General features: G+C 43.0%; 1 protein-coding gene across 5 annotated transcripts in view; it reads right to left on the reverse strand.

Moving 5' to 3' along the window:
- Positions 1-26,602, reverse strand: part of GRAMD1B (GRAM domain containing 1B) — a 205,319-nt gene that overhangs the window by 147,174 nt on the left and 31,543 nt on the right. For 3 of the 5 annotated variants that reach the window (XM_060179856.1, XM_060179865.1, XM_060179866.1), the window contains exon 3: positions 2,902-2,979. In XM_060179856.1, coding sequence (XP_060035839.1) covers positions 2,902-2,979 — 78 coding nt within the window. The remainder of the gene's footprint in view (positions 1-2,901; positions 2,980-26,602) is intronic. The other 2 variants (XM_060179857.1, XM_060179855.1) reach the window with 1 other exon arrangement.

Raw genomic sequence — 26,602 nt, forward strand, 5'->3', positions numbered from 1 at the left:
TAAGAGTCTGACAGGTGAATTCTACAGGATGTTCACTGTAATTCTGGCCACAGTCAGATATCTGGAGTTCCCATACTGCCCTGGAGAGCAGAGGTAGAACTGCACCTCCTTCAGGGAACTCAGGTTCTGTCAGGGGCACAGGGTTGGGAAGGTCCAGGAAAGGTAAAGAGAACTTTTCTGAACAGAGAATGTTTGCATGAGGAACCCTTTGCAGCATTTCATTTGGTTGGGGGAGTAGGTAGAGAGGGAGCTAAAATGTAACATATTAAAACACATCACAAATAGCAAACAAAAGAAGTGGTTGTCTTCAAGAGTGAAAGATGAGATTGTCTTGGGAAAATGTAAAAGGTACATGCTAGTCATTAATTCATCTCTCCTAGGAATGCCTCAAGCACCAGAAGTAAATTGAGTTGAGGTGAAGGGCTGTGTTCATTGAGTTGATAGAGAAGGGGCTAGTTGAGGTATCTTGATCAGAAGTGGAGTATATTTCCAGCAATGTTTGACCCACAAGGAAAGGGCTGTGTTGGGGAAGTCTGTGGCCTCCGATGCTTAGAATACGTGTGCTGGAGTCCAGACAGCCTTGCAAAGGGAGTGTAGGCTATTCTAGAGATGATTTCAAGTCAGAACAGGATCTTAAGATGAGAGATTAGTCTTTTGTGGGGACTTCTCCACACACACACATGCGATTGATGAGCTGGACTGTTAACGGCAGGCCTCATCCTTTACAATCTAAGGAGAGAGGATTAGAAGGTCCCTCCATTTCACCTAGGACCTTCCTTTTGCTAGAACACTTCCAGGGAGGAGCTATTTCATTCCTTCACAGGGTCTGTTCCACTGTAGCATAGGTCAGATGACCAAAACGCTCTTCCATGTCCTGAGAAATCATTCTCTCTAACTTCTACTCCTTCAGTGCTGTTTCTTAGGCTTCCATATATGTACAGCCCTGTGACAGCAGCTGAACCTGCTTCTCCAGGTTCACTCCATTACCCTAATTGATGTGATCATGTTTTTCTGAACTCTAGTGTATCAACATTTGCTTCTAAAGAGCCGGACTTAATACAACTTTTGTCTTTTGAATCCATATCTCACACAACAACTTTCAAACATTGGTGCTTTGGTAATATAAGCTGGTATATAGAACCCCTATGTTCTTTTTCAAGTGAAACCCTGAGTCAGGCTCCCTGGAGGAATTCCCAACGTACTATAAATCTATAAATTACAAATATGTGCATTCTAAATCTAAATGCATGCATGCATATTTTCTTTTTATAAAAAAGCTCACTGCTCATTCACTCTGGAATAAGCCTGACTCTCTCATGCTTGGTGTTCTCAGCCTACCTCAGCAGAACACTGATAAGTAGGTTTGATAAATGTGGTAAAAGTACCTTCTGCTTTTTCTGTCCCGTTTGTTGATATACAGAGTCAGGGCAGCAGCAGAACCCTGTGGTATGCCAGCTGGAACTTTAGTTAGCACCGATGTTAGTTGGCACTAATGCAGTGGTTTTTCTGGGCACAGGAGTGGGCCTTGCCCCCACAGACCACCCCCCCCCCATCTGCCACCCTATGTGGTCGCCACATGAAGCAGGTGTGGGCTGGTCCTCAGCCATTCCACAATGCAAAAGCCTTATTCCCAGTCACCCTGTATCCTCAACCCCTCTCCACTTCCCTCTGATGCCCACACTCACTCCAGTCCAACCAGGTCAGTGTTCTGCTTTCCCTGCCAATCCACACTGCACCCAGCCCAGAAAGTGCACCTCAATCCCAAGGCCACACTCAAAACTGAGGTTCCAGAAGGACTGACCTATCTGATAAGATGCTGGGGGTAGGGGTCTGAGATGGATTCAGAATGCTCAGCTCACAGAAACTCTCTTGCAAATGAACAGTTAATGTGCTTCAGACATCTGGTAACAAAAGCATAAACACGGGAGACTCAAACCTCCGTCTAGTTCCTGCTGCCTTGTCTCCTCAAAATATTAAACAATTTATCAAATTGATCACAGGTATGGTTCTTGGATGAAGTTTGAGGAGTCAGGATCCAGGAGTAGTGAGTTCTGAAGGTCTCAGACCCCTCCCTATTTGCCTCCAAATCTAGCTGCTGGCTTTCCCTGCTCTCCCCTGTTGTTCCTGATAAAAGCTGACTCCCTCTCCAGGGCAGGGAGTGTGATTTAAGTAACTTTCCCCAGCCTCTAACTATAGATTTCAACAGCAACTTAGCCTAACACCCCCCCCCCTTTTTTTGTTCTTTTTCAAAAACTGGTGTGACAGAGCTTGGTTCTCTGTGGCTTGGAGCTATGTTTGGGGTACTCCAACTTCCAGCCTCCATCCCACATGTTGGGTTTGCCACAGGCTGACTTCTTCCTCCGTTGCTGAGCACCCAAACTCCAGAGCCAGTCTCACAGTGCTGCCAGCAGAGTGCTAATGTCTCCTTTCCTGTTTTCATAGCTCTTGGTGGAGGCAGCAACACCTTTTTACACAAGCACTTTGAAACAGGACCTGAAAAGGACTGCAATGGACTTCCTGAGGTGGCCTGAGGGTGATGAGCTGCTTATAGGACAAAGACACAGGATTCTCATCCCCTGTTTCTTCTGGCCCTGCACTTAAGATGGACTAAGTTCCAAGCTGAGCCGTGGGAGGCTTCAAGTCCTTCCTGTCCAGCTTCTGGCTTCCCTGCCTTCTCCACTCCCACTGGCATAAATGGCAGACACTTCTTGGAAGAGAGGAGATTGAACTGAGCAAAGCTCCAGTCTCCACTGTTCCACCCAAAAGCGTTAAAGCAGATTTCTCACAATGCAAAAGCTGGTGACACAGAGTTCAGCTTTCTGTGACACCAGGTCCTCATGAAATTTCAGCCTCACCCCAATGCCAGTGGTTCTGGCTTCCATCCTCAGCATCAGATCCTACCTTTCTTCCCGTGCTCGAGGGCTCAGGAACCTGCTGGAATCATCCTCGCGGCTGCTCTGCAAGCTGCTCTGCTGGCTGCTGAGGAAAAGACAGTTAGTGAACTGTTAGCTCCTGCTTTCTCAACCGGGGGAGGTCACCCAGCCCCCCAACCACATGCAGAAATAGGTTACAAAATTCTCACACTGGAAGTTCCCCAAGAGAATGAGCAGAGAGAGGGCACTGACTGACCGAGGCTGGCGAAAGAAATGACACCAAACTGGTGACAACTCCACTCACCACACAGAGGCAAGGAGAGGCAGGGCATTTCTTTAGGCTCCAAAGTCTCAGCATACAACTGCCTCAGCCTCCAGCACCTGGGCCTCGTATCTCCCCTCTTATCACTCCCGCTAGAAAATAGTTCCTTTATTCTCCCACCTCCCCCAGACTCCCTGGAGGAAAGACTTGCTGGGGTGAGGGTGGCAGACATCCCCAAAAGACAGAAGACTTGAGAAGTCAGGGGTCACGAGGCCCTCAAAGTCCTCTAGTTCTCTGGCTACAGAACTTAAGCCCACTGAGCTCTGGCAAATGCTTCTATTAAGGACATGTGGATTCGATTGTCTTCCCTCCTTCTCCTGAGGGAAAAATGCTGTTTGGACCCCTCCATATACCAGATGAACATGTAGCTAATAAACAAGTAATTTTTATTGATTGCTAAGTATTATCTGCTATAGACATCTGATAAGAAGCCCCACAAACTACAGTCCCCAGACTACCTGTTTGTATATAGTCCCGTGAGCTTCCAATGTTGCTAGCTTTTTTTCAGTGGTTGGGGGGAAACTTTAAAAAGAGTATTTCATGACACATGAAAGTTATATGAAATTCAAACCCAAGGACCTGAAGAGTGAGCTGACTATAGCCGCACCTACTGATCTGCATACAATGCAGGGCTCCTACAACCAGAGAACTAAGAGTTAGGCAGACATGCAGGAGCTGAACAGTGAGTGGGACCATTTGGCCCACAACGTCTAAAATACTTACTACCTGACCCCTTACAGAAATAGTTGACAAGCTCTAGTTTTCTGTGAGATCTAGAGCACACACGTTACCCGGGGGTAAGCCCCCACTGCCCACCTGCAGAGGGGAAGCTTCACAAATGGTGAAGCAGTGCTGCAGGGGTCTCTCTTCCTTTCTTCCTAACTTTCTCTCTATCTCTCCCTCTCCTCTGAACTTCTCTATGCCCTGTTAAGTATAAGAAAGAAAAATAAAAAAGGGAATAAATGGTCACCAGGAGTTCCTCAACGTTAACCCTGGTGGAAAAAGCAAAACAAACTAACAAAATGAAACAACTAAGCCTAGTACTCTGTGTGTCACTACAGTCCAGGCTCTGGGACAAGCAGTTTCTTGTTCTGGTAGACTACCTGCAGTAAGGCCATATACCAGGGGCAGCACACAGAGCAATCTCGTCAGGTCAGTGCACCTCCCTGCCTGTATATTCAATCCAAGCAGCATTTACTCCACGCAAAGCACTGTGGGCCTCTTTCTTATGGAGGACTTGCTGTTCACCACCTCCCTGCTACTGTAATTTGCCTATGGAAAATTCCTTAAACAAATCTCTATCACCATATTGTTGACTGGAGAGGGGTGTCTTATATCTGCACTGACCTGCAATGTGCATCTAACAGCTTTTTCTCTACAGAACACATACACACTCACAGGTACCGCTCTTCTTACCCATGGTCTACCACTCTCCCAAGACATTGTGCACAATGGGATATTCTGGGAGAAAGAGTATATTCACATAACCTTTATATAGCATACCACTAGAGTTACTTTGTGACTTATTGCTGGTGGTCTCCAGTTGGAGCTAGTTTATAAGTAAGATGGATGGCATCACATCACTCTACACACTGTACACACTGTCTCTACGTCGACAGGGACACTGCATTTGTTTGTGCAACAACAGTGCTATATACATTGTATATACATATATTGCACATATATAAATGCATACATGTACTTACATATATTGTGTGTATATATCCATCATTATATATATATTTTATAGTTTCAGGTTGGGGGTCTGCTGCAGATAAGGGGGGGGTGGCTGCACCCTCTGGGATTGTATTTTACTACAGTAGGTAACCCCCAGATGACTAGCGCTCCAGTTTCAAAGCAGACAAACTTCCAGAAGCAAGAATCAAGCAGAATAGCTGCCTGCACTGTGTGGACATATGTGGACAGCAAGAAAGGGCTGTCAGGAAGGAGCCCAGGTTTCATCCTGAATCACTGGGGCTCATTTACGTCAAGTGACCAGGATTTACACTGCAGCTTCTTCAAGGAGCATACCAAACTAGACTCCATTTAAATTATGATGTACGGGTCTGCCTTCTCATCCCACCTTCCTTCTGGCAATTCAAACTTAAAGCTAAGCTGATAAAGACAGTGCACCAAGGTTTCAGAAAGTAAACTTGAGCTGCTATTGCCATATTATTCCACTAGGGGGTACTGTTGACTTCCAAACCAGGACCTCACCATGACCAACTCAGAGCTTCCAGAACCTTAAGTAGAACCAAGCCCTCTTGACTCTCTCATTGCTTTGGAAACCGTTCATAAGGTTGAAGATGAAAGCAGCAGTGGGGTGTCTTCAAAGTGTGGACTGGTAGTAAGCCATTAAGAAATAGCAAATGCTATGTACTCAACAGGCATGTATATATGTAATGCCTTAAACCAATAGGCGAGAATGACTTTGGGATCTCACCAAATCACCGGTGAGCGCAAACACATGTGGCTCGTGGACAGAGAGGAGCCTAAGGAGAGACTGAGCAGCTGGTAACAGTCCGGCAGTTTACCGGTTGAGGCACCACCTCCAGTCTGTTTCACCAACAAAAAGACGGCTGAAGGGAAGAGAGGACTCCCCTAAGACTCACCAAATGCAACTGTGAATGTCCATTGCTACTGCCCTCAGAGGCTGGAGCAGCAGCCCTGTGCTGACATGGGAAGGCAGAGAACTGACCAGGAAACTCAGAAGATCTACATCCCAGTGGCCTAGTGGTGGGGCTTTCCTTTTCCTTTCCTGATGAGAACATGGTGAAAAATTGCCTCAGAACCTACAGACTATAAACGGGACTTGTTTAGAAACTCACAGGGCCCAGAAGTGCTGCCGCTTGGCAGAGAAGCTGAATTGAGCCCAGAGCTTTGGATCCTTGGGGTGTTGAGAGTCTCTTTGCATAACCACTGTATTATCTCTCCCCCTCCCTGATTTATCTCTTGGTCAGGAGTGAGTGACTAAGCTAAGTAGAACCTGAACTGGAGTTGGCATACTGCACCAAAGTAAAAGACTTTGGGGTAGGTGGTGGGGAAAGTACAGGTCCTGGAAAAAGATGACAGAGGACCTAACGGGGTTGTATTGTTATGTGGAAAACTGAGAAATGTTATAAATGTACAAACTATTGTATTTACTGTTGACTGTAAAGCATTAATTCCCCAATAAAGAAATTTAAAAAAAATAGGCAATAGGCCCAATCGTTTCTCCTTCCACTTAAGAACTACATTTGTTTGTTTGCTTGTTTATTTATTTATTTACGCCACCAGAGTTTTGGCAGGGCTCTATACCTATGTAATTCCACAGCTCCCAGCAGACTCTTTAAAATTTTTTTCCAGATAGAGGGAGATAGTGTGATAAAGAGACAGAGATGAGAGACACCACAGTGTGGCTCGTACCCTTGTGGTAGCTGGGGGTTCAAACATGGGTCCTCATGCATGGTTAAGTGTGTGCTTTTTCTTGGCCCTTGTTTTCAGCTGGCACAAAGAGAAAAAAAGAGACAGAAAGAGAGAGAGACAGAGAGAGAGAGAGAGAGGGAGAGAGAAGGAGAGAGGGAGAGAGAGAGAACCAGAACATCATATGTGGTGCTTTGGCATATGTGGAGTTTGAGATCAAACTTAGGACTTGATGCCAGTTAAGTTCTGTGCTCTACTGCAGCTCCACCTCCCAGACCACTCTCCCTGCTTTTCAAACAGGCTCTCTAGCGGCCTGCACCAAGTGAGATGGATGCCACCCACTCAATCTCATGACAGAATAATGCGCAGAATTCCAGAGAATAAGGCACTACCTCACCTGCTCATATAAAGGCTTCAATTCTCTTATGTGAACACTGGCTGTTCACCAAGTTAAACTGCCAGCTTCTGGGACCATGAAACAAAGAACTACCGTCTTGAGGAGTAAAAACAAACTGGACTCCATTTAAACAAGGATTGCTGGGGTGTGCAACATCAGAAGACCTTAGTCTGCCCCCCTTATTTCACACCCCCAGGCCCAGACACTCCCCCCTCCCCCCGCTTCCAGGGGTACTAATAAGTGAAAATGTCTGTTAGAAAATCTGAGGTGGGGGAAACCTCAAATATTTGGATAGATTATTTTCCTGTGTACCAAGCAACTGAAGGCCAACTTAAAATAGCAACTTAAATAAGCAACTGTTTGTCCTTCCCCATGAGATAGCTCAAGGAGGCATTGAAGGTGACCTAAATTTCTCCTGTTACAAGTTCAAGCTTCCCATAAGACTGCTGTAAAAATTCTTTTAAAAATATTGTTTATTTTATTTTAATAAGAGAAAAATAGAGAGCAGAGCACTGCTCAGCTCTGGCTTACAGTGGTGCAGAGCATTGAACCTGGGACTTTGGGGCCTCATGCATGAGAGTTTCTCTATATAACCATTATGCTAGCTCCCCTGCCCAGTTGTAAAAATTTTGAAATAGTAGACTGTTAGTAAGTTGAGGAGGCTCTTTTTTAATTTTAGAAAACTCCAGAGTAAAATCAAGCCAAGGTAAATCCAGCTCAGAATCCAGGTTTTATTCTGCTCCAACAAGTTGGTGCTGGGCGTTTATCCTAGAAGGTCACATTAAACAAGTAATGTTGGGAATGGCTGGTAAAGACCCTTGTGCTCTGAGCCAAACAGCAGCCTATCTAGAAAGTCACAGCTCTGAAGAGGAAGAGCCACTGTGCGAATTGGGTAACTGTCCATGATTCCATCATCTGCATCTCTCCCTTCCTCAACCCAGAACTTACGCAAAATGTCCAAGGGCTGAGTTCAGGGTTATTTGGCATCAAGAAGGCACACGTTTTATTTGTTTGTTTGTTTGTTTGTTTTCAGATAACCCTTGTGCATGTGCTATTTTGCTATTCCTAGACCACTTTTTTTTTTTTTAATTATTTATAAAAAGGAAACACTGGCAAAAACCATAGGATAAGAGGGGTCAACTCCCACAATTCCCACCAGAACTCTGTATCCCATTCCCCTCCCCTGATAGCTTTCCTATTCTTCAGTCTAACGCTCTCCCAACTGAGCTATTTCGGCACACAGCTTTCCTATTCTTTATCCCTCTGGCAGACCAATTTTCATTCAGGGATAGAGACAAAGAGAGAGGGAGAGAAATGACATCATGATTATTTCCTCCATAGCTGCCATAGCTGCTCCTACTTGGTGTTAGGCCTCAAACCTATGGCGCATGGATAGCAAGACACACACCCCTACCTGGTAAGCTATCTCTCTAGCCCAAGACACATGTTCTAGTCCTGACTCTACCATTTAGTAGGGTACTAGCAGGCAAACTATTTGATTTTTTTAAATATTTTTATTTATTAGATAGAGACAGAGAGAAATTGAGAGGGAAGAGGGAGACAGAGAGAAAGAGAGACACATGTGGCCCTACTTCACTACTCATGAAGCCCCCCCCCACAGGTGGGGACCAGGGACTCGAACCCAGGTCCTTGTGCACTGTAATGTGTGCACTCAACTAGTCACTCCACCACCCGGGCCTCCAATTATTTGATGTCTCCAAGAATCAGACATGGTTAACAGCACATGACTTAAATGACTGTAGTGGAAATTAGAAATGGAGGGAATCATTCACAGTGAATGTTTAGGTTCAGTTTCTGGGTGTTGGAGGCATAGCATCGATGGTGAGCAACAATTGTAGTGAATATTCACAGTTTGAGACATAGGTATTTTGAAATATCCAATGTAGGGGGGTGGGGTGGACACATGTTTCATGTGTAAGGATCTGGATTTCAGCCGCCGGACCTACCTGCAGAGGAAAAGCTTTGCGTCTGGTGAAGCAAGGTTGTAGGTGTCTCTCATTCTCTCTCCCTCTCTACCACCCCTTTCCCTCTCAATTTCTGGCTGTCTCTATTCAATAAATAAAGATGACTTTTTAAAAAGACTTTCAGAAGAGAAAGCTGATTTTTGTATGCTGCATTATATCTTTCTGGGAAATTACTCTGGAATTTAATAATTCAGTTTAAATAAGAGTAGTGATGGAATAGGGGTGAGGGAAGGGGGCAAAGGTCCATTGCAAAGAAGTAGACTAGAAAAGAAAAGCATTTCTATTTGTAACCTAAGTCTAATCACAGAGAATAAGCAAACACTGGGACCACTGCCAGTGACTGCCAGCTTCTTACACAACACACCTGACTATTCTCAAACAATGAGAAAACAACATGTTCATTCCAGGAGAAAACTGACCATCTGGCTATGAAGCCCAAGACAATTTCATGACAACATGCAGCAAAGGCGACTCAGAGATGAGAGACATCTCAGTGGCAGAGAACAGCACTTGCATGGCTTGAGATCCCCAGTTCACTGAAGTATGTCAGAGTCTAGTTGTGCTCTGGTCTCTCATAATAATAAACAGATACAATTTGAAAGGGTGTAGGGAATTCAGAACCAAGGTCTTTTAGTTTAGTACAGCTCACTGACATTTTTCCAATAGTTTTCTTCACCTCTAAACATGATCATATCTTAACATTTTTTAAGGGAGGAAGATGTTCTCTTTCATCATTTATTTTTCCTTCTTTCCTTTTAGGGTCATATTTGATTTTTAAAAGTTATTATTTTTTATGTTGTTCCAGGAAATGATTCCAGGATATCATGCATACTCAATATCACCAAGCAGCCTCTCCAGACCAATTTTCTCATTCTTTATTTCTTTGGTAGAGAGTGAGGAGGAGAAATTCCATGATACCACTCTAGCTCCCATGGAGCAACCTTTGGTGCCATCTCCGGTGCTCCCAAGTAATGCCAGCACTCAAAATCAAATGTATCTCTGAGATGAGCTGTCTCCCAGTTCCCAAGGCCACATTTTATTGAAAGAATGCACTGTGTGACAGCTGCCAAACCTGCATCCAGACCATTTCAGAATAAGCTGGGAGTTTCACTCTGCAGATTCTTTGGCCCCTAAATCTCCAAGGTACAGTGTGAACCCATCCAGGAATGTGTATTTCTGAAATGCTTCTCAGTGACTCTGGTGGTTAATCAGAACTGACTCATTGGACTTGACACTCAGACTACCACACTCTCACCACTGACTGGCTGCAACTGGCCTGCCCCACCCTTCCTTGGTTTCACCAAGTAGGGCCTCAGGGATGCTAAAACCAAAAGTGGGACTGTGGAGATAGCTTAGATGTTATGCAAAAAGAGTTTCATGCCTGAGGCACCATGGTCCCAAATTCAGTCCCCTGCACCGCCATAAGCCATAAGCAGAGCTTATGAGAGATGAGCAGTACTCAGGCAAAATAAACAAAAACAAAAACAAACAAGAAAATGTAAATAGAAAAAATATAAATAAATAAAGCCAATGGCAACTGTCACAGTATAATCTCAGTGGCCACCTAGGCAGGCTTGACCGTGAGACGATTCCCATTCTTCAAACATAACCATTTTGCCATCCGCGAAGAAGGGTTTTGTCCTAATTTTGCTTTTCTTTCTCTTTCCAAGGAACTTCATGGACTCTTCTACTTGTCATAAAATACCTCTCAGGACTCATGTAATGATTTATTACATAGCAGGATCTGGACTATAGCTCAACATTGTGTACAGGACTTGCCTGGGAACCCAGATCCAGTCCCCAGAACCACCATATGACAGAACTGTTCTCTCTTGGATTCATAAAATAAAAATATAATATAAATAGTCACAAGCCAACTATGTGCCAGGCATTGTCTCAGAATCCAGAAACAAATGACATGACCATTCTCTAGTCTATATTCTACTTTCTGTCAGAGGAAACTAAATGTAAACTAAACTTTGTAATTCTTTTCTTTTTTTCTTTTTTTTACCAGAGCACTGCACAGTTCTGGCTTATGTTGATGCAGGGGATTGAACCTGGGACTTTGGAACCTCAGGCATGAGAGTCTGTTTGCATACCATTATGCTATCTACCCCTGCCCTAAACTTTGTAATTCTTATCAAGATACTACATGACATTCTATAAAGGACTGGTACAGCTCAACACCACCAAAAAATAACCGGATAGAAAAGTGGGCCAAAGAATTATCTAGAGGGGGCTAGGTGGTAGTGCACCAGGTTAAGCACACGTAGTATGAAGCTCAAGGACCTGCACAAGGATCCCAGTTTGAGGCCCCAGTTCCCCACCTGCAGGGGGGTCGATTCACAAGCAGTGAAGCAGGTCTTCAGGTGCCCCTCTCTCTCTCTCTCTCTCTCTCTCTCTCTCTCCTCTATCAATTTCTCTCTGTCCTATCCAATAAAATGGAAAGAATGGCCACCAGAAGTAGTGGATTCATAGTGCAGACAGTGAGCCTCAGAGATAACCCTGGAGACAAAAAAAAAACAAAAACTATCTAGACAGTTTAAGGAAGAGATACACATGGCCCACAGATACATGAAGAAATGCTCAGAATGGAGAAGGAGGGAACAAATAAAATAAATGCTCCACTTCACTTATTATTAGAGAAATGCAAGTTAAAACTCCACTGAGGGGGGCCGGGCAGTAGCACAGTGGGTTAAACGCACATAATGCAAAGTGGAAGGTACCGGTGTAGGGATCCCAGTTTGAGTCCCTGGCTCCCCACCTGCAAGGAAGTCACTTCACAAGCGGTGAAGCAGGTCAGCATGTGTCTCTGTCTTTCCCCCCCCCCACCCCCCGTCTCCTCCTCTCTCAATTTCTCTCTGTCCTATCCAACAACAACAACAACAGAAATGGCAACAATAACAATAACAACAAGGGCAACAAAATGGGAGAGATGACCTCCAGGAGGAATGGATTTGTAGTGTAGGCACCAAGCCCCAGCAATAACCCTGGAGGCAAAAAACAAACAAACAAACAAACAAACAAAACCTACACTGAGATTCCATCTCACACTGTGAGAATGGCCTTCAACAGCAAAACAAGAAATAACAGGTTTTGAAAAGGTTGTGGAGGAAAAAAGGCTCTGCTACACTGCTGGTGGAAATGTAAACTGGTGCAGACCCTTTGGAAGACTGTATGGAGAGTCCTCAGACAAATAAAAGTGGAAGAAACTTATGATCCAGCATAAATGCCCTTGGGAATATATATATATATATATAATTTATTATTGGACAGAGACAGAGAAATTGAGAGGCAATAAGGAGACAGAGACAGAGAGGGAGAGAGAGAGACACCTGCAGCCCTGCTCCACCACTTGTAAAGCTTTCCCCCTGCAAGTGGGGACCAGGGGCTTAAATCTGGGGCCTTGCTCACTGTGATGTGTGTGCTTAACCAGGTGCACCAACACCCCCTTAAGCATTTTCCCAAAGGACACTCAAACACTAATTCAAAGGGACATACGCATTCCTATGTTCCTAGCAGCATTGTTCATAACAAACAGTGGAAGCTGCATAAAGACCCACAACAGATAACTGGCTAAAGATGTTATAGGGTATATATTCCATGGAATATTACTCTGCAATCAAAAAAGATGGTGTTGTGTCCTTTTGGGACACAATGGATAGAATTGGAGGTGATCATGCTTAGCAAAATAAGAGATGAAAGACAACTACTAGATGGTCTCGTATATGGAATCTAGAGAACTGATGCACATAAACAGAAAGAAAGAAAGAAAGAAAGAAAGAAAGAAAGAAAGAAAGAAAGAAAGAAAGAAAGAAGGGAGGGAGGGAGGGAGGAAGGAAAGAAGGAAGGAAGGAAGGAAGGAAAGGAGGGAGGGAGGGAGGGAGGGAGGGAGGGAGGAAAGAAGAAAGGAGGGAGGGAGGGAGGGAGGAAGGAAAGAAGGGCGGGAGGGAGGGGGGAGGGGGAGGGGGTTCCAGGCGGCTGCGGCTCTGCTGAGCGCACATGTCACAGTGCACAAGGACACAGGTTTGAGCGCCCAGTCCCCACCTGCAGGGGGAAAGCTTTGTAAGAGGCAAAGCAGTGTTGCAAGTGTCTCTCTGTCTCATTCCCCTCTACTATCCCCTTCCCTCTCAATTTCTGGCTGTCTCTATCCAATAAATAACTAAAGATAAGTTAAAAAAAAAAAAAAAAGAAGAAGAAGGAAAGAAAGAGGAAGGGAACAGTTTGAGAAATATGGTGGTTATCTTTGGGAGGTGGGAGGGTGGGGATACAGAGCTTTGGTGGTAGGTGTGGTATGAAACTGTACCCTGTAATCTTGCAATCACATAACACACTAATCACAAATAAATGAAAAAATAATTAAATGCAAATAAAAATATTGTGATAGTACACACTTATGGGGAAGTTTTTTTAAAAAAGATTTTATGCATCCATGAAAGAAAGAGGAGAGAGAGTAAGTATACCACTCTAGTGCATGCAATGCTGGAGATCAAATGCAGGACCTTGACTTATTAAGTCTGGCACTCCAGCCACTGCACCAACCTCCAGGCTGCAGGGGAAATGTTGATAGTTCTCTTTGGATTCTCAAAATGAGAAAAAGAATGACGAAACAGCCACTTGTATAGTGCACTGCTTCGTCATGTGTATGACCCAGGTTCAAAGTGGCTCACATCACACTGAAGGAAGCTTTTTCATCTTATGGTATCTCCCCAACCCCCTTTCCTTCCTGTCTCTTTCTGAAAAAGTCTGCACAAAGCAGAGATGCCATAGAGCCGACCAAAACACATATAAACACACATACACACACACGCATAGACACACTACCTTGCTCACACATGGAAGCAAGGCAAGAAGATCAAAATTCACTGAAATACATCTCTAGAGACTGTTACCCACAGACAAGGCTTCAGTTATGAATGATGTGCTGATGCCTCCCACATACAGAGATGCTTCCCAGACACCTGTGGCTATTTCAAATCAATTTAATTAAAACTGTTATTCCTTAGTCATACCAGCTATCTTTCCAGTACTCTGTAGCTAGTTTCCCTATAATACCTGACACATAGAGAACATTTCCACGATAGCAGAAAGTTGTGTGGAAGAGTATAGAGGTATTCAGACCCAACCTCTTTGTGAGAGGTGCACTCTGCCGGGCAATCTGTCTCTGGGCCCTTTAAGACTTAGTTGTACTGTGGTGCATTTGAAGGCTTACTAAGCTCTCGTGATGATGCACCCAAAGTCTCAGGTTGAACACGTCTGGTTCCTTCTCCTCTCCATGTACTCCACAAATAGGGATTCATCCAAACTAGAAATGCACAAACTCCTACAAATGGCTCTGTCTTTCCTTCCCCTCAAGCCATCCCATTCTCTGCTCATCTCTCCTGCCCTCACCACTAATCGTGGGGATTGTGTTCATGGGCTCCTCACTGATTCCCCTTGCATCCTGACCCTATTCTAGTCTGTCCTGGGCATTCTCACACAGTGATAGTCCTGAAATGCAGATCTGATCATTTCTCTTCCTGGTTTTAAACCCTGCAGGCTTCCCATAATCTCAGAATACACATTCCTTGGTTCAACCATAAAATCCTAATAAAGAGTCTGCTCTCAACCTTCCCAGCCCCCAAATTTCCTATCTGCTCCAGAATTGCACTCCCCTTCCATTCTGCTGTCTGTGGTTTCCATCATTCTCCTCTCACCTGGCCTATCCTTGCCTCATAAAAGCTTAGAGGCAGGGAAATAACTCACCTGGCAGGGCACTTTCCTTATGGTGCACAAGGCCCCAGCTGGAGGCCTAGTACCGCCTGGGGATTCCATGACCCTGTGGGAAGCTCCTGTGCTGTGGTGCCTCTCCTCTCTATGATTCTGTCTGTCTGAAAAAGTCAGCTGGGATATGTGAAATCATGCATGCATGAGGCCCTGGAAATGGAAGCAAAACAAAACAGATAAGCGCCTCTTCCCAAGACCCCACAGGCCCCACATGTAGTCCTAGCTACTGAGTCTCATGTTGTGCCATGGCCATCTCTTCCCTCTGACATATCTGGAACTTAATACACTTATCTTCCTTTTCTATCTGACCCTGCATTTTGTACCTTTTGAGTCACAGAGGTATGAAAAATCCAAGCCTGAGCAATAAACATAGGTCTGTCCAGACCATGGAGAGCATTCACTGGCTGCATCTGAGAAAACTTCCTTCCATGCAAACTTTGGCTGCTTTCCCCAGTGTAGTCAAGATACCACATGCAGATCTGTTACTTACTACTTACTATAAGCTGCACACTTCATCAGTGCACTACAGTCTATAAAAAGAGGTCCACACACATTCTTCTATCTGAACTTTCTGGCCTCATAAAGTAGAGAAGAAATAAATACACATACTCTGAGGCCCATTTTCAAGAGGAAGGGTTCAAGGGCTCATGGCATGTCTAAAAGTAGACTCTTAGAAAGCTAAGGAAAGAGGGCTTCAGTTCAGGTGTCCTGGTCCTATGTCCTTTATTTTCTCATCATGAGCCCATGAAAATGCTGGCTGTGCCATTCTCTTGGATTTGGGAAGGGTAAGTGATGAGACTGTGGGAAGTCTGCATGGGGGTGAAGTGGGGGAGAGTAGGAATACCAGCCTGAAGTCATGCATCGCACTGCCGAAACTGTCAAGTGTCTGCTCTATAGGAGCAGCCTTTGGACAGAAAACAAGAACACCTGGAAATCCCAGTACATGAATATCCTTGAAATAAGAAGTGATAAGAATCCCCATGTGAGATGGGACAGCTTACCTGATAATGGCACTTGACATGAGGTTGCAAGGCCAGAAATAAAATCAAAGCAACCAGGAAGCTTTTGGGCAGACCTGAAAAATATAACTTGTGCCTCAGAGTGGAGTTGTCTCACTACTGGGGGAAGGCCATCTAGGTCAGCCAGATGCTACAGCAACGTGCCAGAGGAGAGGGCAGGGCTTTGGAGGGAGGAGCTAGTCCCACACAAACTTCCAGGAGGCCAGTGAAGGTTTGGACTGCAGCCCAAGGGGAAGTCTTGGGGACCAGAGAGGCCAGTATTGTGCCATTTAACATGAAGGCAGGACATGGGAGGGACAGGCAATTTGTAGAGCAAACCAGTCAGTACCCTGAGTGCCTCTTCCCAGAAGTGAATTCAGGAAGCAGTCCTGGCACCAGTGGCAACTTGTTGCTGCTGCCAGCTGCAGTGGGGAGAGCTTGGTTTTGGAACCATGCTAGCAAAGAGTGGGGCAGTGCATTCCCCCAGATATAGCTGCCAAACTCCTACAAGAACATTACGGAAACCCAAAAACAAAGTGGCAAGAATATACTTTACATTTGATAGGACATCAAGCTCAATTACAACTATGAATGTGTTTCAGTGTTTTATGGTGATGCCTTCCCAGCCAGTGGTGACTGTTGGCACTGCCTGTCCACTTCCTTCAGTTAACAGAAGCCAAGCCCCTTCCACAGAAAGTATGTGAGGGCTGGAAGTGATAGATGGGGAGAACAGAAAGCCTGTGTTCTGTTCCAGGTCAAGGAGAGGAGAGGCTGAATCATCTGGAGAGAAGGATGAATTCCTGAATCTTGAAGGACCAACATCACAAACAAGAGAGAGGGGCACAGACACTCAATCTGACAAGTTTTCAGATGTGCTGGAGGGACCATGGAGCTCAAAGGTAGACTCTGCTATTTTCCTGAACAACCCCTCACTCAACCTCCATCAACTCTGCCCTTAGACTTACTAGGAAAAACTGGTTTGTGGTAAAATTGTTATCTTGATTTTTTTTCCAATTAGAAGAAATAAAAGCCAGTCTTAACCAAGAACATTGGTCATTTACCAATGCACAAAGGGACCCTCAGGGGCTGAAAAGAACTAGCAGCAGTTCTTCACACAGGATTATATACCCTGTCTCTGCCAAGTACTTTCTGGCTTTCTGAGAAAGCAGACACCAATACTAGGGGTGCTTTTCACAAGCAAGAATACAATAAACCCTGGGCAATTCTGAATATGGAAGCAAAGAAAACATATGTTGAATAATCAAGGAGTCATTTCCTTGTGATCTGAGACTATTAATTTTTAAACTAATTTTGTTGTTACTAGTATGTTACAAGATTATAAGACAGCAATGTATAGTTCCACACCATATCACCACCAAAGCTCCATGTGCTCACCCTCCAGCCTCTGAAAGACAAGCACCACAGTTCTCACAAGTCTTACAGTTTACTTACTTCTGTTTTGTTTGGATTTTTTTCCAGCAAGTTCACTTCAACAAGATCTCTAGATTCCATGTATGAGTGAAAACATGTGGAAGTTGTCTTTCATCTCTTTACTATTTTTTGCTAAGCATAATCACCCCCCCCCAGTTCCATCCATTTTGTCCCAAAGGACACAATATCATCTTTTTTATCACTGAGTAATATTCCATAGCATATATACCCCATAACTTCTTTAGCCAGTCATCTGTTGTTAAGCATTTATGCTTCTTTCCCTCTTTGGCTATTGTGAAAAATGTAGCTATGAACATAGGGGTGCATATGTCTCTTCTAATTAGTATTTGAGTGTCCACTGAATAAATGCCCAAGACTGGTATTGCTGGATCATAAGGTACTTCCATTTTTATTTGTTTAAAGACTCTCCATATAGTCTTCTTTATTTATTTATTTATTTATTTTTATTTTTTTTAAATAATTTATTTCTTTATTGGGGAATTAATGTTTTACATTCAACAGTAAATACAATAGTTTGTACATGCATAACATTCCCCAGATTCCCATTTAACAATACAACCCCCACTATGTCATTCATCATCTTTCATGGACCTGTATTCTCCCCACCCACCCACCCACCCCAGAGTCTTTTACTTTGGTGCAATACGCCAATTCCATTTCAGGTTCGACTTGTGTTTTCTTTTCTAATCTTGTTTTTCAACTTCGGCCTGAGAGTGAGATCATCCCATATTCATCCTTCTGTTTCTGACTTATTTCACTCAACATGATTTTTTCAAGGTCCATCCAAGATCGGCTGAAAACGGTGAAGTCACCATTTTTTACAGCTGAGTAGTATTCCATTGTGTATATATACCACAACTTGCTCAGCCACTCATCTGTTGTTGGACACCTGGGTTGCTTCCAGGTTTTGGCTATTACAAATTGTGCTGCCAAGAACATATGTGTACACAGATCTTTTTGGATCGATGTGTTGGGTTCCTTAGGATATATCCCCAGGAGGGGAATTGCAGGGTAATAGGGTAGGTCCATTTCTAGCCTTCTGAGAGTTCTCCAGACTGTTCTCCACAGAGGATGGACCAATTTACATTCCCACCAGCAGTGCAGGAGGGTTCCTTTGACCCCACACCCTCTCCAGCATTTGCTGCTGTTACCTTTTCTGATGTATGACATTCTCACAGGAGTGAAGTGATATCTCATTGTTGTCTTGATTTGCATTTCTCTGACAATCAGAGACTTGGAGCATTTTTTCATGTGTTTCTCGGCCTTTTGGATCTCTTCTGTGGTGAATATTCTGTCCAAGTCCTCCCCCCATTTTTGGATGGGGTTATTTGTTGTCTTGTTGTTGAGTCTGGCAAGCTCTTTATATATATTGGTTATTAAACTCTTATCTGATGTATGGCATGTAAAGATCTTCTCCCATTCTGTGAGGGGTCTCTTGATTTGGGTAGTGGTTTCTTTTGATGTGAAGCTTTTTTTTTTTTTTTTTTTTTTTTTTTTTTTTAGGGAAAAGGGCTTCAGAAATGGAGGAGCAGTGCTTCAAATATCTGTCCTTCTCTTTTCTCTATATCTCTCACTCTCTTAAAAAAAAAAAAGAATGAAAGAAAAAAATGGCTGCTAGGAATGGTGGTATCATGCAGGCACTGAGCTCCAATGATAATTGGGGACAAAAAAATTATATAGGTCATCTGGATAGTGCACTAACTTTTTTTTTTTTTGATAGATAGATAGATTTTTTTTTTTTCATAGGGTAGGAGGGGTACAACTCCACACAATTCCCACCGCCCAATCTCCATATCCCACCCCCTCCCCCGATAGCTTTCCCATTCTCTATCCCTCTGGGAGCATGGACCCAGGGTCATTGAGGGTTGCAGAAGGTAGAAGGTCTGGCTTCTGTAATTGCTTCCTCGCTGAACATGGGCGTTGACTGGTCGGTCCATACTCCCAGTCTGCCTCTCTCTTTCCCTAGTAGGATGGGTCTCTGGGGAAGCTGAGCTCCAGGACACATTGGTGGTGTCTTCAATCCAGGGAAGTCTGGCCGGCATCCTGATGACACCTGGAACCTGGTGACTGAAAAGAGAGTTAACATACAAAGCCAAACAAATTGTTGAGCAATCATGGACCCAAAGCTTGGAAAAGTGGAGAGGAAGTATTAGGGAGGTACTCACTGCAAACTCTAGTATACTTCTGCTTTCTTACTTTGGTGCCATACTCCAAACTCAGTCAATTTCTGCTTTGCGTTTCTACTTCTTTTTTTTTTTTTTACATGCATAACATTCCCCAGATTCCCATTTAGCAATACAATCCCCACTATTTCATTCATCATTTTTCATGGACCTGTATTCTCCCCACCCACCCACCCACCCACCCCAGAGTCTTTTACTTTGGTGTAATACTCCAATTCCATTTCAGGTTCGACTTGTGTTTTCTTTTCTAATCTTGTTTTTCAACTTCGGCCTGAGAGTGAGATCATCCCATATTCATCCTTCTGTTTCTGACTTATTTCACTCAACATGATTTTTTCAAGGTCCATCCAAGATCGGCTGAAAACGGTGAAGTCACCATTTTTTACAGCTGAGTAGTATTCCATTGTGTATATATACCACAACTTGCTCAGCCACTCATCTGTTGTTGGACACCTGGGTTGCTTCCAGGTTTTGGCTATTACAAATTGTGCTGCCAAGAACATATGTGTACACAGATCTTTTTGGATCGATGTGTTGGGTTCCTTAGGATATATCCCCAGGAGGGGAATTGCAGGGTCATAGGGTAGGTCCATTTCTAGCCTTCTGAGAGTTCTCCAGACTGTTCTCCACAGAGGATGGACCAATTTACATTCCCACCAGCAGTGCAGGAGGGTTCCTTTGACCCCACACCCTCTCCAGCATTTGCTGCTGTTACCTTTTCTGATGTGTGACATTCTCACAGGAGTGAAGTGATATCTCATTGTTGTCTTGATTTGCATTTCTCTGACAATCAGAGACTTGGAGCATTTTTTCATGTGTTTCTCAGCCTTTTGGATCTCTTCTGTGGTGAATATTCTGTCCAATTCCTCCCCCCATTTTTGGATGGGGATATTTGTTGTCTTGTTGTTGAGTCTGGTAAGCTCTTTATATATGTTGGTTATTAAACTCTTATCTGATGTATGGCATGTAAAGATCTTCTCCCATTCTGTGAGGGGTCTCTTGATTTGGGTAGTGGTTTCTTTTGCTGTGAAGAAGCTTTTTACTTTGATGTAGTCCCATAGCTTCATACTTGCCTTAGTCTTCCTTGTAATTGGATTCGTTTCATTGAAAATGTCTTTAAAAATTTATGCGGAAAAAAGTTCTTCCAATATTTTCCTCTAAGTATCTGATAGTTTCTGGTCTAACATCCAAGTCCTTGATCCACTTGGAATTTACTTTTGTATTTGGTGAAATACAGTGATTCAGTTTCATTCTTCTGCATGTTTCAACCCATTGTTTCCAACACCATTTGTTGAAGAGACTCTGCTTTCCCCATGTAATAGTCTGGGCCCCTTTGTCAAAGATTAGATGTCCATACGTGTGGGGCCTCATTTCTGGGCTCTCAATTCTATTCCACTGGTCAGTGTGTCTGTTCATGTTCCAGTACCAAGCAGTTTTGATGACAATGGCCCTATAATACAGTTTGAGATCTGGGAGTGTGATGCCTCCGGTTCTGTTCTTTTTTCTCAAGATTGTTTTGGCAATTCTAGGTCTTTTCTGTTCCAGATAAACATTTGTAGCATTTTTTCTATTCTCCTATAGAAATTATAGGGATAGCATTAAATTTGTAGATAGCTCTGGGTAATATATTCATTTTGATGATGTTAATTCTTCCAACCCATGAACATGGAATATCTTTCCACTTCTTTGTGTCTTTTTCAATTTCTTTGAGTAGTGACTCATCATTTTCAGTATATAAGTCTTTCACTTCTTTGGTTAGGTTTACTCCTAGATATTTTATTGCTTTTTTTGCTATAGAAAAAGGAACTGATTTCTGGATTTCAATTTCTTCTAACTTAGTGTTTGCATAGAGGAATGCCACTGACTTTTGAATGTTCATTTTATAGCCTGACACATTACTGTATTGCCTGATGATTTCCAAAAGCTTCTTGCTGGATTCCTTAGGTTTTTCCATGTATACTATCATGTCATCTGCAAACAAGGAGAGTTTGACTTCTTCTCTTCCAATCTGTATGCCTTTAATTCCTTGCTCCTGCCTGATTGCTATGGCAAGAACTTCCAACACTGTGTTGAATAGTAATGGTGATAGTGGGCAGCCCTGTCTAGTACCTGATCTGAGTGGAAACGCTTGCAGTTTTTCACCATTGAGTATGATGTTGGCTGTAGGTTTGTTATATATAGACTCCACTATCTTCAGGAATTTTCCATCTATTCCCATTTTTTGTAGTGTTTTGATCATAAAGGGATGCTGTATTTTGTCAAAGGCTTTCTCTGCATCTATTGATATGACCATGTGGTTTTTGGTCTTGCTTTTGTTGATGTGGTGGATCACATTGATTGATTTACATATATTAAACCAACCTTGCATGCCTGGGATAAACCCCACTTGGTCATGATGAACAATCTTTTTGATATACTGCTGTATCCGGTTGGCTAGAATTTTGTTCAATATTTTCGCATCTATGTTCATCAGAGATATTGGTCTGTAGTTTTCTTTTTTGGTTGTGTCGCTGTCTGGTTTTGGTATCAGAGTGATGCTGGCTTCATAGAAGGTGGAAGGGAGTATTCCAGTGTCTTCAATCTTCTGGAAGACTTTTAAAAGTAGAGGTATTAGTTCTTCTTTGAAAGTTTTGTAGAATTCATTTGTAAAACCATCTGGTCCAGAACTTTTATTTTTGGGAAGATTTTTGATAACTGTTTCAATTTCATTAGCTGTGATGGGCCTGTTCATGTTATCCACTTCCTCTTTACTTAGTTTTGGAAGTTGGTAGGTATCTAGGAAATCATTCATTTCTTCCAGGTTCTCTAGCTTGGTGGCATATAGTTGTTCATAGAAGCCTCGCATGATATGTTGAATTTCTGCAGTGTCTGTTGTGATTTCTCCTCTTTCATTTACTATCCGATTTATTTGGGTCTTCTCCCTTTTTTGTTTTGTGAGTCTGGCTAAAGGTTTGTCGATTTTGTTTACTCTTTCGAAGAACCAACATTTACTTTCATTCATCTTTTGTATGGTTTTCCTATTCTCAATGTTATTTATTTCTGCCCTAACTTTAGTAATTTCTGTCCTTCTGGTTGCTTTAGGTCCATATAGTCTTCTAAAGGAACTGTACTAGTTTGCATATCTACCAGCAGTGTAGCAGAATTCCCTTTTCTCCACAACCACTCAAATATCTGTCAATTCCTAGTTTATTGATGTAAGCCATGGTCTGAGAATATTGATGAAACACATACACACATACCCCAAATGGATTTATTATAACAAATTAACCTTCTTCAAGTTCAGTTCTGGGGCCACCCCTATGCACAAGGGCATGAAAAAGATGGCAATTCATTCTACTGAGATTCACCCAGGGCCAGGGAGGCAGCTCAGCTCAGGACATGTACGTCTGAAACCACCTGCCCCTAAGTTCAGTCCTCAGCATTAACATGCCACAGTTGAGCAGTGCTTAGCACTCTGTCTCGAGGCGTGTGTGTGTGTGTGTGTGTCTCATTTTTAGTTTTTTTTCTTTAAAAAATTTCTAGTGATTTAATAGTGGTTATAAGATTATAATACTATAAGATACAATTTCACACCATAACCACCAACAAAGTTCTGTGCTAACCCCCCCCAACTATAATCATCATAGTTATATAAAATCTCTCTCTCTTAAAAAAATCCCTTCAAATACACTTTGGCAGTCTATAAACAGAGAGAGAGGTGGAGACAGAACAAGCTTTGGGTGCATTTGGGGGTAAAAGTAAAGTCTGGGGGTCGGGCGGTAGCACAGCAGGTTAAGTGCAAGGACCAGCTCAAGGATCCCGGTTCGAGCCCCCGGCTCCCCACCTGCAGGGGGGTCACTTCACAAGTGAAGCAAGTCTGCAGGTGACTATCTTTCTCTCCCCCTCTCTGTCTTCCCATCCTCTCTAGATTTCTCTGTCCTATCCAACAACAACGATAGCAATAACAACAATAATAACAACAATAAACAACAAGGGCAACAAAAGGGAAAAAATAGCCTCCAGGAGCAGTGGATTCGTAGTGCAGACACTGAGCCCCAGCAATAACTCTGGAGGCAAAATAAATATATAAATAAATACATACATACATAAATATAAATAATAAAACGTGAAACTTTATTTTTATCATGTTACAATGTTCCAAACCCATCAATAAAAATGCATTCTTTTTTTTATTTTCAGAAAGGAATCTGCTTCAAATTTTTCTTCATCTTTATTTTCTCCTCAAGGTGGTTTCTGTAAGAAGGCCAGGAATGACTCAGCTCCACTGCTGAGCTCAGCTGAGAAAGCCTCATTCTGATGAGAGGTAGGCCTTTGTTGCCCCAAGAGGGTAGACTGTCATCCAAAGTGCTATTTTGGCACCACTATACGCTGAATGGAGAAGCTACCCCTTCTCCGCCATCCTTTCATCACCCAACTCCTCCAGATGGTGACCAGGGCCAGCTGCCTTGTCTGTCCCTTCTCATCCCCTGCAATCAAGTTTCATCTCCACTGCCTGATAATAGTGTTTTTTTGTCAAAGGTCATCCATGACTGCAGGGTGGCTTCATTCCTAAGTAACTAGCCGAGAAAGGCAGGATGTGCACTGAGGACTGACAGTGTGAGCGGGGAATGCAACCTGGAAACAAATGCAGGACCCAGGAAGGCAATTACTACCACAGAGATGCACAAATGTGACTTCCTGGCTCATTTCCTGCCTACTTTTATAATCCCTGCTTTTTCCCTTTGTTATTCTGTTTCTAGCTTATCATTTTACCATGATCCATAATGATTCTAATAATATCAGGGGGCAATCATTATAGCAAGAAGAAATCTACAAGGTGATCTCTAATTCTCTGCTTTCCAAAACAGTAAACCAAAGGTCAAAGCAATGAGAAGACACATATAAAGCCAGAGATGTATTTAATAGCACCTGAATAACACTCAAGTCTGTCAACTCTCAGAGTTCTACCTACAGTATCTGCCTTGCTCCCACTTGGGCAAATCATATTCTCAAATAACAAACATCAGAGCATAGGAAAGCATCTTGTTATTTTTCCCCTTGCTCTTGGCACACAATGAGGATGACTGTTAACAGTTGTTCATGCCACAAACCATGTGTCTTGTGCTAGTGTTGTTTTCTAGATACCAGCTGTGCTCCAAACACTGGAGACACTGGAGACATAGGAGTGAGCAAGACTGCAGCTCCTCCGACTTTAAATTCTTGTGGTAAGGATACAGAAACAGAAGACATCATCAACAAAGACACAAATCAAAGAATGTGAGAACTTTGACAGAAGGTTATGAACAGAATTCAAGAGTGAAAAGTGGGGTCTCAAAAAAGCTAAAATATTTATGTTAAAGTCACACTGATTAAAAAAAAAATCGGAGTCTGTACTTGAATCTATACAGACACCTCTAGCATCTGTGACCTTACCAACCGAGGCTATTTGCACAACAAACACAGAATGAATGATTGACTGAATGTGAATGTGTACAGTTAGAAGGGTTCCTGGTGTGTTTTGAATTTGGAAGGGAATTCAGAGGAAGAATTCTAATGGATTCTGCTTTGATTTAGTTCATCCTTATGAATTTCTAGTCATGTGGGAAACACAAATTAAAGCTTAATCAAATATTTCTTCATTCATTCTGTATATTTATCTGATTTTCTAAATATTAAACACAATTCTTACATAGTACATGTCCTAATATATTGATAATTGAGGACAGTGGGGACCAAATAGATCACAACATGTGCTAAAACAATACCAGGCGCTCATAAAATATTCATATATAACAAGTCAAGCATTTCTCACAATACAAAAGTTGTCTGTACTTAGTTCCACAAGTATGTTTACTTATTGACTTATTGCCACCATGGTTATCACTAGGGCTCTGTGCCTGCACTAGGTCCCTACTGATCCCTGTGTTGTTGTTTTTTCTTCACCTTCTTTTCTCTTCTCTTTTCCTTCTTTTGAATAGAGACAGAGAGCTATAGAAAGGGTGAAAGAGAAAGCTCTACCTGCAGCACTGCTCTATCACTCGTGAAGCTTTCCCTCTGCAGGTGGGGGCCAGAACTTCGAGTCCTCACACATGGTAATGAATAAGTTCTTTTCTTTTTTTTCCTATTTATTTTCCCTTTTGTTGCCCTTGTTTTTCATTGTTGTTGTAGTTGTTGTTGTTGTTGATGCCATCGTTGTTGTTAGATGCCATCGTTGATGCCATCATTGTTGTTGTTGATGCCATCGTTGTCAGAAATGGAGAGAGGAGGGGAAGACAAAGAGGGGAGAGAAAGACACTTGCAGACCTGCTTCACCGCCTGTGAAGTGACTCCCCTGCAGGTGGGGAGCTGGGGGCTCGAACCGGGATCCTTAAGCCAGTCCTCGCACTTTGTGCCATGTGCGCTTAACCTGCTGCGCTACTGCCCGACTCCTGGTAATGAATATGTTCTACCAGGTGGGCCACCATCCGGTTCCCACAAATACACTTTCATGGAAGATGGCAAATCATACTGCATGTCCCTCTTATAGTCTTTACCTATTTATTTCATTTATCTATGGTCAAGTTATCTTTTAAACTTTATAATCTAAGTTATTTTTAAAAGATTTACTTATTAATGAAAGAGGAATAGAGGGAGACAGGGAGGGAGGGAGGGAGGGAAAGAACACACATCAGAGCACCACTCTGGCACATACAATGCTGAGGATTCAACTCAGAACCTCATACTTGAGAGTCCAACATCTTATCCACTGCATTATTTTCTGGGTCACTGAATTTCTTTTAACATGGGCTGACAACACTGTAAAATGACATGGGTCTAGCTGTACACCTCTATATGTGTATATGACTCATCACACCCACCACCAAATACTAGTGCCCTCTCACTATCAAAAAGACTTCTCAATCCATTCCTCCCAACCTCTCTTCTTCTCATAACCACCATCCTTCTCACAGATTAAAGGCTGTATTATTATCATCATTATTGGTGAACTGAGGCCTTACACATGCACAAGTTCACACTATGGGCTTCACTCATGGGGGGAGTCTTAGGGGAGCAGAAGAGGGAACTGTGTAGAGAGACCACAGCACTGAAGCTATGGTCTATATAGCTTGTGCTATATAGAGCCACTGCTCTGTCCCCATAGCATGTCTCACGTGGTGCTAGGCTAGAACCTGGTTACTTGCTACTTGATGAATTAATTCTAGGGCCCTAAAGACTGTCTTTAAATCTTACTTGACCTTTTCCTAT

This window comes from Erinaceus europaeus, chromosome 20, assembly GCF_950295315.1.
Source record: "Erinaceus europaeus chromosome 20, mEriEur2.1, whole genome shotgun sequence".
Taxonomy (NCBI): Eukaryota; Metazoa; Chordata; class Mammalia; order Eulipotyphla; family Erinaceidae; genus Erinaceus; species Erinaceus europaeus.